At 43.8% G+C, this 15,921-nt stretch overlaps 2 protein-coding genes across 6 annotated transcripts in view; one reads left to right on the top strand and one right to left on the bottom strand.

Moving 5' to 3' along the window:
- The window catches only part of LOC131137579 (formin-like protein 3), a 36,644-nt gene extending 23,909 nt beyond the window's left edge, over window positions 1–12,735 (top strand). The window contains exons 11-26 of one of the 2 annotated variants that reach the window (XM_058085697.1): window positions 224–334; window positions 432–581; window positions 1,091–1,192; window positions 1,343–1,724; window positions 3,376–3,468; window positions 3,545–3,669; window positions 3,745–3,947; window positions 4,024–4,327; window positions 4,398–4,478; window positions 4,573–4,702; window positions 6,225–6,385; window positions 6,517–6,618; window positions 7,111–7,203; window positions 7,287–7,410; window positions 9,241–9,355; window positions 10,891–12,735. In XM_058085697.1, the coding sequence (XP_057941680.1) occupies window positions 224–334; window positions 432–581; window positions 1,091–1,192; window positions 1,343–1,724; window positions 3,376–3,468; window positions 3,545–3,669; window positions 3,745–3,947; window positions 4,024–4,327; window positions 4,398–4,478; window positions 4,573–4,702; window positions 6,225–6,385; window positions 6,517–6,618; window positions 7,111–7,203; window positions 7,287–7,410; window positions 9,241–9,332 (2,253 nt within the window). In that variant the 3' untranslated portion in view covers window positions 9,333–9,355; window positions 10,891–12,735. The remainder of the gene's footprint in view (window positions 1–223; window positions 335–431; window positions 582–1,090; window positions 1,193–1,342; window positions 1,725–3,375; window positions 3,469–3,544; window positions 3,670–3,744; window positions 3,948–4,023; window positions 4,328–4,397; window positions 4,479–4,572; window positions 4,703–6,224; window positions 6,386–6,516; window positions 6,619–7,110; window positions 7,204–7,286; window positions 7,411–9,240; window positions 9,356–10,890) is intronic. The other variant, XM_058085698.1, reaches the window with a different exon arrangement.
- The window catches only part of LOC131137578 (low-density lipoprotein receptor-related protein 1-like), a 97,022-nt gene continuing 92,646 nt past the window's right edge, over window positions 11,546–15,921 (bottom strand). For 3 of the 4 annotated variants that reach the window (XM_058085693.1, XM_058085694.1, XM_058085695.1), the window contains 5 exons: window positions 15,554–15,655; window positions 15,399–15,472; window positions 15,234–15,327; window positions 14,302–14,446; window positions 11,546–13,082 (listed from right to left, as the gene is read on the bottom strand). In XM_058085693.1, coding sequence (XP_057941676.1) covers window positions 12,945–13,082; window positions 14,302–14,446; window positions 15,234–15,327; window positions 15,399–15,472; window positions 15,554–15,655 — 553 coding nt within the window. In that variant the 3' untranslated portion in view covers window positions 11,546–12,944. The remainder of the gene's footprint in view (window positions 13,083–14,301; window positions 14,447–15,233; window positions 15,328–15,398; window positions 15,473–15,553; window positions 15,656–15,921) is intronic. The other variant, XM_058085696.1, reaches the window with a different exon arrangement.

Raw genomic sequence — 15,921 nt, 5'->3', positions numbered from 1 at the left:
AACATGCTAGGTTAATTAGCGACTCCAAATTGTCCATAGGTATGAATGTGAGTGTGAATGGTTGTTTGTCTATATGTGCCCTGTGATTGGCTGGCTACCCCGCCTCTCGCCCCAAGACAATTGGGATAGGCTCCAGCACCCCCTCGACCCTCATGAGGAAAAAAAGTCATTAATTGAATAAAACGTATGATAGCAGATATCTTAACCCGTCTTTGGGGTCCAGGTGGCTTGCATGCAGTTCATCAACATTGTGGTCCACTCGGTGGAGGACATGAACTTCCGAGTCCACCTCCAGTATGAATTCACCAAGCTGGGACTGGACGACTACCTGGAGGTAACGATACGATCCAATGATGATGATGATGATTACCTGATGGTTTCTAATCAGTAGCACTAATTGTGGTCCCCCCCCCCACCCCCCCTTGTGGCAGAAATATAAACACACAGAGAGCGACAAACTGTCGGTGCAGATCCAGGCCTACATGGACAACGTGTTTGACGTGGGTGGTCTTCTGGAGGACGCGGAGACAAAGAATGCAGCGCTGGAGAAGGTGGAGGAGCTGGAGGAGCACCTGTCTCATGTAAGCGCCCCGCCCGGTCTAGACCGCCACGGCTGCTCCTTTATTTTAAAGCTACAGAACGTGGCTGCTTCTACACCATCATTAGAATCGAGTGTTTGCGTTTCATAAGCAGTCGGGATAATCCCGGCTTGGGTCAAACTTGGAAAACTATCCTAATATTACAATCCTAATATTGTTCTCCCGCTGGCTCCTTTTTTCTGGAGCGGTTGCCTTTTGCGTCCCACGCCGCCATGAAAAGACGGTCTTTCCACGGGCAAGGTCGTAGGCAGCCCTGACATCATTCAGGAATTTCATAACAAACTCTGCTCTCACGGGGTCGGGAATGACGAGGGAGGCTGAATTCCAGTGCAACGTGCGCCATGGTTTTCCGCGTCACGTATTTGCAGCATCATGCCGCTGCCCGTATCGTATTTCACCGTATCGGTGATGCTGAGCGGGAGGGAGGAGACCGGGATGATGCTGTCGCTCCGGATATCGATCCAACTTCTCTTCATGTCTCCTTTTTCCAGGTGACGGAGAAGCTTCTGGAGGTTGAGAATGAAACCATGATGAAGGTGGCTGACTTGGAGAAGGTTCTCCTCCAGAAGGATAAGGATCTCCAAGCCATCCGGGTAAGCGTGCGGTCATGTTGTCGGAATATCGCAGCACGGCTTTACTCTGTTAGCTGAAGCATTTAGCTGAGGATGAGGTCAGCAGGAAGCAGGATGTTTCTTCAGCTTGCAAAGTCATGTGCCTTTTATCGCCCCCTGGTGACCACCCAGGAGACGTATGAGTCCACCAGCACGCAGGTCAACACCCTGAGGAGGGTCATCAAAGAGAAGGACGCCGCATTCCAGAGGCACTTCAACATCGAGAGGCGTCTTCTGGAGCTGGAGCAGCAAGGCACCATTCGTCTGCACAAGAAACCCGACGGGGACATTTCCATCGAGGCGCTTGGCGTGGGGGCCACGGGGGGCGTGGGCGGCGCCGTAGGAAGCGGCGGTCTTGGAATCCCGCTAGCCGATATCGGAGCTCTATCTTTGGGTTCAACAGCAGCCTTAACGGAACCGGGAGGACCGGACCCCAGTTTGCCCCCAGCCAGTGAAGCTCCGCCCCCACCTCACCCGCCCCCGCCGCCTCCTCCCCCTCTGCCATCTACCACGGGTGAGCTTGTCATGACGTCTGCAAGGGGGGGAGGTCTCAGGTCACCTGAAGCCGTTTATTGTTTATTATAATTTATTTATTGTTTATTAATTCAAACTTTATTGGAGTCTTGAACCAGTCATGATGTGCTATATATATCACTATATTGACACTTACTATGTCAATATACTATTATACTATATACAATATACTATTATATACTACTAATAGTAATAATACTATTATGTCATTGTATGGTCATATCAGCTCGTAATTCGGTACGTGACAAAAATAAAATAAAAAATAAAAAAAAACAACCTTAAACTATATTAGGAAAGCAGGAAGTGAACAAATGTAACAGTTACTGATTGTAAAAGTACCAATCAATCAATTCAATTGGAATCAATTGTAATCTGATGTTCAAATGAAATTAAACCATTACCATTATAATTACCATTACCATTATCACTACCAATACTATTACCATTACCATTATCACTACCAATACTATTACCATTACCATTATCACTACCAATACTATTACCATTACCATTATCACTACCAATACTATTACCATTACCATTATCACTACCAATACTATTACCATTACCATTATCACTACCAAAACTATTACCATTACCATTATCACTACCAATACCATTACCATTACCATTATCACTACCAATACTATTACCATTACCATTATCACTACCAAAACTATTACCATTACCATTATCACTACCAATACCATTACCATTACCATTATCACTACCAATACTATTACCATTATCACTACCAATACCATTACCATTACCATTATCACTACCAATACTATTACCATTACCATTATCACTACCAATACTATTACCATTACCATTACCATTATCAATACTATTACCATTACCATTACCATTATCACTACTATTACCATTACCATTACCATTATCACTACCAAAACTATTACCATTACCATTATCACTACCAATACCATTACCATTACCATTATCACTACCATTACCATTACCATTATCACTACCATTACCATTATCACTACCAATACCAATACCATTACCATTATCACTACCAATACCATTACCATTACCATTATCACTACCAATACTATTACCATTACCATTACCATTATCACTACCAATACCATTACCATTACCATTATCACTACCAATACCATTACCATTACCATTACCATTATCACTACCAATACTATTACCATTATCACTACCAATACTATTACCATTAACATTACCATTATCACTACCAATACCATTACCATTACCATTATCACTACCAATACCATTACCATTATCACTACCAATACTATTACCATTAACATTACCATTATCACTACCAATACCATTACCATTATCACTACCAATACTATTACCATTAACATTACCATTATCACTACCAATACTATTACCATTACCATTACCATTATCACTACCAATACTATTACCATTACCATTACCATTATCACTACCAATACTATTACCATTACCATTATCACTACCAATACCATTACCATTACCATTATCACTACCAATACTATTACCATTACCAATACCATTACCATTACCATTACCATTACCATTACCATTACCATTATGAAGGTATAATTTTAACACACTCTTTAATATTCCATCATTCAATACAGGCCCCAGTCCACCAGTTCCACCCCCTGCGCCCCCGCTGGCACCACCACTGCCTGAAGCGTCTCCCTCAGTCATCCTGAGTGTGGGTCTCTCAGGTAGGAAGAAATAAAAACCGATGAATTGGACCCGTCGCAGATCGTGGAGGTCGATGTTGTTCTTTTTTTTTTACAGCCATTAGAATCAAGAAGCCCATCAAGACCAAGTTCCGCCTTCCTGTCTTTAACTGGACCGCCCTCAAGCCCAATCAGATCAATGGCACCGTGTTCAACGAGATCGATGATGAACGCGTTCTTGAGGTGAATCGAGCAGATCAGCGTCTCGGCGTCAAGAAAGAGAGAGAGCTAAGCGTCTCGATGTTGGATTGTGTTCAGGTCCTGGATCTGGAGAAATTCGAGGAGCTGTTTAAAACCCGCGCCCAGGGTCCGGTTGTGGATGTGTCGTGCCCAAAGAGCAAAGTGGCTCACAAGGCGGTCAACAAAGTCACGCTGCTGGACGCCAACCGCTCCAAGAACTTAGCCATCACGCTGAGGAAGGCGAACAAAACCACGGAGGAGATCTGCAAAGCGATAGAGAAGTACGCACGCATCGTCTCCATTCCACGTAACCGCCATCTTCATTCATTCATTCAACTCGCCATCACGTCCGCCCAGGTTTGATCTGAAGGCCTTACCCGTGGACTTCGTGGAGTGCCTGATGCGCTTCCTGCCCACGGAAGCGGAGGTGAAGGTGCTGCGCCAGTACGAACGGGAGCGCCGTCCGCTGGACCAGCTGGCGGAGGAGGACCGCTTCATGCTCTTCTTCAGCAAAATCGAGAGGCTGACGCAAAGGATGAACATCATCACCTTTGTGGGGAACTTCGCCGACAACGTCAACATGCTCACGCCGCAGCTCAACGCCATCATCGCCGCCTCGGGCTCGGTGAAGTCCTCACCCAAGTTAAAAAGAATGCTGGAGGTTTGTTTTTGGTGCTTTTTTTTAGGAATGGAGATACAAACGTTGATGGATTCTTCTGCTCTCCTTGTAGATCATCTTAGCTCTGGGAAACTACATGAACAGCAGCAAGCGAGGGTGCGTTTATGGCTTCAAACTGCAAAGTCTCGATTTGGTGAGTAACGGCAGCCCATTGGTGAACCCGCCGCACGGTTTCCTCCTGCTGCTGCTGCGTGGGTTTGATGCCCGTCCTCTGCTCTGCTGCACAGCTGCTGGACACCAAGTCCACAGACAGGAAGATGACGCTGCTGCATTACATCGCCGTCATCGTGAAGGAGAAATATCCCGAGCTGGCCACCTTCTACAATGAACTGCACTTTGTGGATAAAGCTGCAGCGGGTGGGTACACAGGAAACAGGAAGTGTGTTCACGCAGGTTCATGTTTGGATGCTTGGTTTGGAATTGTTATGTGATTGAGGTACGGTCATGACAAAATCTATTTATTTCATCCTATATTTTATTATATATATATATATATTTTATATATATATATTTATAATATATATTTATATATTTTATTATATTTATCTATTTTTATAATATATTTATATATTAGGATTATTAGGGAAAAAAGGACAAAAAACATGTCAGAAATGCTTTTATTGAGTTTATAGTAATTGGACACTGTAAAATGATGCAGTGGCATTATTTTTATCCTATATTTTATTATATTTATATTAAATATATATATATACGTATATATATATTTATTATATATATTTTTATATTTTTGAAATTATATTTATTATTTTTATAATAAAATATATAATATATATATACATATATAAATATATTTTATTATATTTATATATATATATATTTATATATTTTATTATATTTATATTTTTATTTTTTATAGTAGTTGGACACTGTAAAATGATGCAGTGGCATTATTTTATCCTATATTTTATTATATATATATATATATATATATATATATATATATATATATATATATATATATATATATATATATATATATAAATCAATTCATGTATTGATTATTTTTTATAATAAAAAATATATATAAAAATAAATTAAATAATAATATAAAATATAATAATAATAATAATGAAATAAATATATAAATATATTTTTATTATATATATAATATTTATATATATTTATATATTTTATTATATTTATCTATTTTTATAATATATTTATATATTAGGATTATTGGGGAAAAAAGGACACAAAAACATGTCAGAAATGTTTTTCTTGAGTTTATAGTAATTGCACACTGTAAAATAATGCAGTGGCATGATTATTGACGTGCTTGTTTATAAAGTTGTATTATATATATATTTATATATTTTATTATATGCTTGTGTATAAAGTTGTATTATATATATATTTATATATATTTTATTTTATGCTTGTGTATAAAGTTGTATTATATATATATTTCTATATTTTATTATATGCTTGTATATAAAGTTGTATTATATATATATATATATATTTTATTTTATGCTTGTGTATAAAGTTGTATTATATATATATATATTTATATATTTTATTATATGCTTGTGTATAAAGTTGTATTATATATATATATATATATATTTTATTTTATGCTTGTGTATAAAGTTGTATTATATATATATATATATATTTATATATTTTATTATATGCTTGTGTATAAAGTTGTATTATATATATATATATTTATATATTTTATTATATGCTTGTGTATAAAGTTGTATTATATATATATATATATATATTTTATTTTATGCTTGTGTATAAAGTTGTATTATATATATATATATATATTTATATATTTTATTATATGCTTGTGTATAAAGTTGTATTTCCATGCTGTGAAAATAACGTATCCGTGCGTCTGCGCTCCAAGTGTCGCTGGAAAACGTGCTGCTGGACGTGCGAGAGTTGGGCAAAGGCATGGATCTGATCCGTAGGGAGTGTAGCCTCCACGACCATTCCGTCCTCAAAGCCTTCATCCAGGCCAGCGACTCCCAGCTGGACAAACTGCAGAGGGATTCCAAGACCGCAGAGGTATTTGATTGATAGGATGGCGGCTACGCCACTGGAGGCGGGGTTTCATCACAAATGGGCGGGGCTTATATTAGTACATTATTTATGGCAATATGGATTCATCCGTGATCCCGTCCTCTTCCCAATGCTAGGAAGCCTTCAATAACGTGGTGAACTACTTTGGAGAGAGCGCCAAGACAACTCCACCCTCCGTGTTCTTCCCCGTGTTTGTACGCTTCATCAAGGCCTACAAGGTGAGTGACATGTCACGTATCCGTGGACGTTCCTCGGACAGACGAGCAGGCCGGGATTGTGGAGTGCCACAGGAACGAGGCAGGAGTCCAAATAACAGGAAAGGCCAGCTGGATCTGCCTGGAAAGCAGCTGGGGTGTTTAGACTTCTTCTTCCCTCCCGTCGTGGACGACCTCGCCCTGCCTCGCCACGCAGCACGCTTCCTGAGATTGTTCTCCGTACAGATTTATGGGATTTGCTTACGGAAATGTGCAGTGCAAGAACTTCTGTGTCTCTTTAAGGTCTGACCAAGGATTAGATCCAAACGGTTTCTCCTCTGATGGTCCAAGAAGAACGTTGCCATGAATGATTTTGGAAGAAACATCTAAGATACTGAAGACATTTAGAGCAATGTTTATGTTGATGGGCGTGTCACTCGTGTTTTTCTTCTCTGTCCTGGAACGGCCAACCAGCTGCCTTGGCTTTCTTCCTCATCCTGTTCTTCATCCCAACAGGATGCGGTGGAGGAAAACGAACAAAGGAAAAAGCAGGAGGAAGCAATGAGAGAAAAGTTACTGGCCCAAGAGGCCAAGCAGCACGACCCTAAGGTACGGTCCCAAGTGTCAAGTGTCAATCAAGTATTGTGATGTGTCCAAAAATCCACTCAAATATCCCGGCGTTCCCGCCGCAGGTTCAAGCCCAGAAGAAGAGGCACCAACAGCAGGAGCTGATTGCGGAGCTGCGCAGGCGGCAGGCCAAGGACCATCGGCCCGTGTACGAGGGCAAGGATGGCGCCATAGAGGACATCATCACAGGTGGGACAGACAGCGTGGGCGTCTCCGGCCGCCCCGCCCGTCACGGCCCCGGGATGACTGTGGTCATCCGCTGTTCGGCTCCCTTAAAGTGCACCTTGTGCTACGTGGTCCACACGCCCTCGCATCCGGGATGCGGCACCTAGCATCACTTGGGGGGTTTATTCCCACACACCCTCGTATCCGGGATGCGGCACCTAGCATCACTTGGGATGTTTATTCCCACACGCCGTCTCATCCGGGATGCGGCACCTAGCATCACTTGGGCCGTTTATTCCTAGAGGCTGTCGCATCCGGGATGCGGCACCTAGCGTCACTAGGGTGTTTATTCCCACACGGCATCGAATCCGGGATGCGGCACCTAGCATCACTTCGGATGTTTATTCCAACACGCCGTCGCATCCGGGATGCGGCACCTAGCATCACTTGGGATGTTTATTCCCACACGCCATCGAATCCGGGATGCGGCACCTAGCATCACTTGGGATGTTTATTCCGACACGCCGTCGCATCCGGGATGCGGCACCTAGCATCACTTCGGATGTTTATTCCAACACGCCGTCGCATCCGGGATGCGGCACCTAGCATCACTTGGGATGTGTATTCCGACACACCGTCGCATCCGGGATGCGGCACCTAGCGTCACTTGGGATGTTTATTCCCACATGCCGTCGCATCCGGGATGCGGCACCTAGCATCACTTAGGCCGTTTATTCCTAGAGGCTGTCGCATCCAGGATGCGGCACCTAGCATCACTTGGGATGTGTATTCCGACATGCCGTCGCGTCCAGGATGCGGCACGTAGCATCACTTCGGATGTTTATTCCCACATGCCGTCACATCCGGGATGCGGCACCTAGCATCACTTGGGATGTTTATTCCCACATGCCGTCGCATCCGGGATGCGGCACCTAGCATCACTTAGGCCGTTTATTCCTAGAGGCTGTCGCATCCAGGATGCGGCACCTAGCATCACTTGGGATGTGTATTCCGACATGCCGTCGCGTCCAGGATGCGGCACGTAGCATTGCTTGGGGCGTTTATTCCCACACTCGTCGCATCCGGGATGCGGCACCTAGCATCGCTTGGGATGTTTATTCCGACACGCCGTCGCATCCGGGATGCGGCACCTAGCATCACTTCGGATGTTTATTCCCACATGCCGTCACATCCGGGATGCGGCACCTAGCATCACTTGGGATGTTTATTCCGACACGCCGTCGCATCCGGGATGCAGCACCTAGCGTCACTTGGGCCGTTTATTCCCACACACCCTCGCATTCCGGGATGCGGCACGTAGCATCACTTGGGCCGTTTATTCCTACACTCGTCGCATCCGGGATGCGGCACCTAGCATCACTTGGGATGTGTATTCCGACACGTTGTCGCATCCGGGATGCAGCACCTAGCATCACTTGGGATGTGTATTCCGACACGTCGTTGCATCCGGGATGCGGCACCTAGCATCACTTGGGATGTTTATTCCCACACGCCGTCACATCCGGGATGCGGCACCTAGCATCACTTTAGCGTTTATTCCTTCGAGTGCTGTCCAGGATTCCTAAAAGCTAGGCGCACAAGTACCGCTATTTTCCGAAAAGTTCCAGTACAGTAGTCCCACGTCTCCGTGCTAGCATAAAGTAGCCCCAGGGTTAGCACGCACAAGCTAACGGGTCATTAACCAGCAATTAAATGTCACATTAACGATGTTGCTGTACCCAGAAGGCCTCCTTGATCCTTGATGCTGTGAATGTGGTCCGGTATCTGCCTCCCCCCTCCTCTCTTGACAAAGACCTTGTTCTCTCTGCCCCCCCCCCCCCCCATCCCCCCCAGTACTGAAGAGCGTGCCCTTCACAGCCCGCACGGCTAAACGCGGCTCACGGTTCTTCTGTGAAGCCAACCTCTGTGACGACGCCAACTGCTAGCCCCTCCCTCTCTTAACGCCAAGGTTGTCCAGGTGTTTGTTGTATGCACCCCCCCCCCCCCCCCCCGTACCCCTCACCCCCACCTTCTCTGCATGCGGCATGATCCCTGCCCCCCCCCCCTGAAGAGGTTTGGCTACCAGGGTGGATTATTATTACAGGCCTTCTTCTGTGTTCCACGCCTGGCTAACTGGTTTGGTGTTGGTTTCTTGCTAACATGTCACTCTTCTCTCCTCGACCGCCATTTTGTTTGTCTCCAGCTGAACTGAAGATTTTTGACAGTATTTCCTAGAAAAAAAAAGAAAGGTAGCGTGGCTGAAACCCGTTTGCGCTGCTGCGCTGACGTCAGCTGCTTCAACGCTGCGCTTTGGGTGCAAACAAAGCCTTAAAAGATCTGCTTTGACGCAACGGCCACCGGTCGCACTCATCGACTGTCACGTGGCTGTCGTTCCAAAGCTCCAGTTGTCAGCTCAGTGTCGTGACGCTCCGACGCATAACCACGCCTCTTTAGTCCGCCATCATCATCGTCATCATCATCATCACTCCTATTTGTTGCATGTTGTCCAGTGTTCATCCACAAATAACGTTTTGTCCTGTGCTGTCGTCCGTGGTGTCTGCTACAGCTGTTTGGTCAACAGGCTCCACGATCGATCAATCAATCAATCAATCGATTAATTAATCAATCAATTAATCATACACACGCTGAACACAGAACACACAGACGTTATGAGCACCATCTCATACACACACATTGAACACAATGTTTATTATTGTGACTACGGTTAACTACGGTTAACTACGGTTAACTGCAGTTAACTCGGGTTAATTGGGTCACTGGAATTGATCTCCATTTTCCAGGCTCAAACTGTCGCCAACTTCCACCCGACTGGAACGTCGGGACTAACATTTTAACATCCCTAATTGTCATACCAGCCTCAAGAGAGGTTAAGCAGCGGAAGCGCAGCCTATAATCCATAATTATTATGGATAATAATCCATACGCAACCAGCAAAAATACACTTTGTGTGCCCTTAAAATGACGTATTTTTCCATAATCTGTTGCTTGAACCTGGACTTTGGAGGTCCCGCGGTATTTTGGGTCCTGCACCAATGTGTTCATAACGTCGGCATGTGTGTGTGTACAGTATATTATGGTGTATAATATTAAATATTAATATGAATTTTGGGTGGGTCACAAGATTTCTCATTCAAAAAAAATATATATATATCTAATTGGCACGAGGTATGAATGTGAGTGTGAATGGTTGTTTGCCTACACGTGCCCTGTGATTGGCTGGCCACCAGACGTCTAGTGACCCCCCCCCATGAAGAGCCTGTTGACCATTGCACTGCAAGCGGAATAACGATCCTCGCCGTCGTTCCCTGCTGCCGTATTTCATTCCTAAAGCTTTCAATGTCAATGTCATCATAGCCAAGAAGTATAATAACTATATATGGCATTATTTTATGTTTTTGATAATAATAATAATAAATACCTGTGGGTGTGCTAACATGTGTCCCCCCCCCCTCACCCTTCCCTCTTTTCATGCCTACTTCCCAGATCTGAGAAACCAGCCTTACCTGAGAGCTGATGCCTTGATCCGGAACGGTTGGAAGAGACCCTAAACCACTTATCCGTGCCTTATCCCCCCCCCCCCGCACCCCAACCCCCCAAAAGCTATAACACTCCTGCCCGTGTTGCCCTGTCTCGGCCCTGAAGCTGCACATCCCAGTGGGAAAACGGGACAGAGGCCGCGTTTTGGGACGGCTAATTTATTTATTTATGGAAGCAGTAAGGATCGTCCGCAGAGGTGAGCTAGCGTCTTCCCGACTGCACAGAGACTCGGACTCCGGAAGCAGAGGAACGTTCCTTGAAGGTATGCCGGTTGTATCCGGGACAAAAAAAAAAAAATTCCAAATGTCTCATATATTGCTTCATATGTGCCTTTGGTGTAAACAGTGTTATGTCATAATATTTCTATTGTATTTTACACTTTTAAGAATGTATTTTTATTGTAGTATAATATTAGTCTTATTCAAATGTTTAGTTTTTTAACGATCAATCATTGAGTCGTCTGAGCTCGACAAACATATGAAAATTGCCGAAGGATGAAGGATATTTCGGATGTGACGCTACTTCCTGTGACTGACTAATCTACGCTTGCATCCGTTGTTTTCTGTAAATATTAAGCATTTTCTCCACGTTCACATTTTTTTTCCTCTGGAAAAATGACGGACGCCAACCACTGTGCTTTTCTACTATAAAAATCATTTTAATTTCTTATATCAAAAAGAAACAGAATCATAAAAACAATCAGAGCCACAAGTATCCATGTGGGTTTTCGCCAACACATTTCTCCGACTGTTGTTCTAATTTACATGATCAGATGTTTCAAAAAAAAAAAAAAAAAAAAAAAAAACGTTAAAAGCTGAGGGGTAAAAGATGTTTCCTCTAGAATGACTGACAATGTTTGTGACGTTTATGAGCACCGTGCACAATTATATGGCAGATTAGCGTCCACGACCGTGAAGTTAAAGCTGCGCGGCGAACAGCAACCACGACATTCTTAAGACAAAACAGATGGTTAGCGTTAGCAGCTCAGCAAAAGGAATTCTCATCAGGAAGCTGATCGGAATGCACGTCCGTGTAATGACGTCTTCTCCCATGACGTACCTGTCAATCAATCATCACTCTCGGGTCGGTCGGTACAGTTTCGGTCAAAAGAGAAGCGACTAAAAGCTAAATGTAACAATTGTAGAACTTCGCCGACATCATCCGCCGACGGGAAAAAAACAAGGCCACGGTGTCCATCTTTAGACATTTCAGACTTTGTTACAATCATCATCATCATCATCATCATCATCCGCCACTCACGCTTAAAAACTTCTTAGAAAGTACAGACTGCTATTTGTTACTCATGTTCCTGGGTATACTTTCAAGACACTTTGTTTATATACATACTGTATATATATATATCTATATATATATATGTGTTGTATCATCTATATGCAAATGAGTCTGTGCAGGAAGTAAAAGACAATCACTTGAATGTAGCAGGACAATGCTAGCACATCCTCCACGTGTTCATGTTGTGTGCAGGAAAAACAAATTACGCCCCCCCCCCCACACACACGCACATGGACTGAATTGGCAAAGTCTTCCAGGATGAATATTCCTGCTTTTCTCCATCTTACAAATCATAGAAAAATGTTAAAAAAAATGAAATAAAAATGATTCCGCTGCAATTTGTGTGTATCGTTTACATTTGCACAGAGGTAGAGGCTAAATGAGCGACCAAGAGGAAGGAGATCTGCAGGGAATGAAAGAATGAAAGAGTAAATGGATCCGTTTATCACTCGCTCATCTTTTTTCTTGTCCCAAAAAAAAAAAAAAAAAAAAAAACAATACTGCAATCACTTACAAAAGTACTCCTTCATTTTATACATTTTTACAGTGTTCCGCATTTTTTGTGTTTTTTCCTGCTTTTCTTTCTCATCAGGTGGCGAAGGCATAAAGATAAGAGCTGGTTGGCTCAGCACTGGTCAGGCAGGGCGATGCTGGCACAGTTCAGGCTGAGGGGAGGGGGGGTTGTGGAGGGTGGATGCGGGGTACCTCTACGCCAGGGGGTCGTTGGTGCTCTCGTCGCCCTGGGAGAGGAGCTCCTTCTTTTCGTCCGTGCTAGCCAGGGAGCTGTTGCTGTTGTGGGCGCCCATGTACAGGCTGGCGTACACCGGGTTGGTGAAGTTGGTGGGCTAGGGAGCAAAGACGGGAACAAGCCGATGTTATGGGATACTTTGGAATGTGAAGCTGGAAAATCCACGGAATGAAAGTGATGGGGAGATCCATACCAAAATATTCATACTCAACATTTGTTGCTAAGGATTCTCATACATTAGAAATATATTTGCATGTTGGGATATAGGACAGCCTTGTCACCTTCGGTAATTAATGCTATCTTGCTAGATGTTGGCATGCTAAGTGTTAGCATGTTAGCATTTTAGCTACTTTACTCATGTCTATATGCAAATACACACATGGTATGATGCGGGGATATAGGACAGCCTCGTCACCTTCAGTAATTAATGCTAACTTGCTAGGTGTTGGCATGCTAAGTGTTAGCATGTTAGCATTTTAGCTACTTTACTCATGTCTAAATGCAAATACACACATGGCCTGATGCAGGGATATAGGACAGCCTTGTCACCTTTGGAAATTAATGCTATCTTGCTAGGTGTTGGCATGCTAAGTGTTAGCATGTTAACATTTTAACTAATTTACTCATGTCTAAGGGAAAATACACATGTAGTATGATGCAGGGATATAGGCCAGCCTTGTCACCTTCAGTATTTAGTGCTATCTTGCTAGGTGCTAGCATGCTAAATGTTAGCATTTTAGCTAATTTACTCATATCCAAGAGAAAATAGACATATGTTATGATGCAGGGATATAGGACAGCCTTGTCACCTTCGGTAATTAATGCTATTTTGCTAGGTGTTGGCATGCTAAGTGTTAGCATGTTAACATTTTAGCTAATTTACTCATGTCGAAATGCAAATACACATATGGCCTGATGCAAGGATATAGGACAGCCTTGTCACCTTCAGTAATTAATGCTATCTTGCTAGGTGCTATCATGCTAACTGTTAGCATTTTGCTAATTTTCCTCCTGTGTAAAGGTCTATATACACATGGCATAGGAATGTTATAGGAATGCTTTAGTCTTGGCAATTCTGGTGCTAACATGCTAATTGTTAGCATGTTAGCCATTTAGCTCAATTCCTCACGTCTAAAGGCTAATACAGACATGGCATGATGCAGGGATATTATAGGACAGCCTTTGCACTTTCGCTGTACAGTGCTATCTTGCTAGGCGCTAGCGCGCTAACTGTGCTGGACGTATGCGTTTCTGAGACAATACTGGTGTCGGTCATACAAATGGAGCTAATACTGTATTTCCTTCTGCGACGTTACCTTCTCTGGGTCCAAGGCAAAGTCTGAATCCAGGAGCTCCCCGGCGTCGTCATCTGGGTCTCCCTCATATATTTTGTAGGCGGGGTTGCCAATCTCAACATTCATGGCGCCATTAGTCATGCGGTGATGCTGGAAGCCCTTAGCCCTGCAACAATAACAAAACATACACAAACGGAGTTACCATAAGGACGTAACATTCGGGAAAACAGCAACAAGAGACCAGCGACATACGATTAAGACAATAATAATTGAGTATTGAGTAATTATTAGGGGCGCCTTGATACACTCGAGAGGCGGGGTCCACCCTGGACTGGTGGCCAGCCAATCCCAGGGCACATATAGACAAACAACCATTCACACTCACATTCATACCTATGGACAATTTGGAGTGGCTAATTAACCTAGCATGTTTTTGGAATGTGGGAGGAAACCGGAATACCCGGAGAAAAGCCACGCATGCACGGGGAGAACATGCAAACTCCACACATGAACTGAAAGCGGAGATTGGAACCCAAATCTCCTGAGTGTGTGGCAAAACATGCTAACCACACGGCCACCGCGCGGCCCCCGTTACTGCGGCAACAGACAACATTATTTGTTGTACAACAGAGGAAGGTACAGAAGTCATTCCGTGGAAAAGTCCATATAGTCTTAGACCTTTAGGGGGACACACACAGACACGTTTGGATGAAAATAACAGGGATGGATGTACAGCATCCGGATATTAGGGAGGCAGGTGAACAGCTTGAACATGTGAAAAACCCTAAGAAATTACCGCCAGCCCTGAGAACCAGATTTGCCTGGCCAAAGAGACCTGGGAGACAGGAAATAGACGGTGAAAAGAGAAAGTGAAAATAAGCAGCAAAGATGAGAAGCGAGTTTGGGAAGAGAAAGGTTAAAAAAAAAAAAAAAAAAAAATCGACAGCACTTACCCTCGCATTCTACGCTTGTGCCACAAGATGGCGCCAACCACCAGCAGCGCCAAGACCAGCAGGAGCAGCACCGGGACCACAATGGAGGCGGTGCCTGTGTTTGTGTGTGAACCAATCATGTCAGCAAATGGATCCAAAGTGCAAATCAACAAATGCGTGACTCACTTCCACCGGATGTGGAGGAATCCACGGAAGAAGCTTCGATTTCACACCTGTAGCCCCTCCACGCTGCGGGACACCTGGACACGGCGCGTGGCAAAGTTAACATGTACCACAAAAGGCAAGATGGCGGCACGCAGGAAGCGAGCGCTAGGTCTTACCTGCACTGAGGCAAGAGCGTACGCGTGTTGACTGTACATTGGCCGTTGGTGCAGTAGTTCAAGCACGTGTAGCAGCTGGGTTGCGTCTGACCGTTGGGGCACCTACACGACCACGGGAAAAGCCATAAAGGAACATCAGAATCCACGGTATCCCTTCCAAAACTGCACATTTGCTCTTGTTATTCCCTTACTTTATTTTTAACATCCAGCGTCTCAAAAAAGTGAGTACAGGACCCCCCCTTACAATTTTAGAGTAGTCCGTGTACAGCTTGTATAACAGTATAAATTTACTGCGCACCGAAAATGAGTCAAGACGCAGCCATTAAAAGCAAAATATGTAAAGCTAGTATAATACACATATGCAAGTT

Source organism: Doryrhamphus excisus, chromosome 10, assembly GCF_030265055.1.
Source record: "Doryrhamphus excisus isolate RoL2022-K1 chromosome 10, RoL_Dexc_1.0, whole genome shotgun sequence".
Taxonomy (NCBI): domain Eukaryota; kingdom Metazoa; phylum Chordata; class Actinopteri; order Syngnathiformes; family Syngnathidae; genus Doryrhamphus; species Doryrhamphus excisus.
Note: the sequence above shows the minus strand (reverse complement) of the source record. Positions and strands in the feature narration are given on the sequence as shown.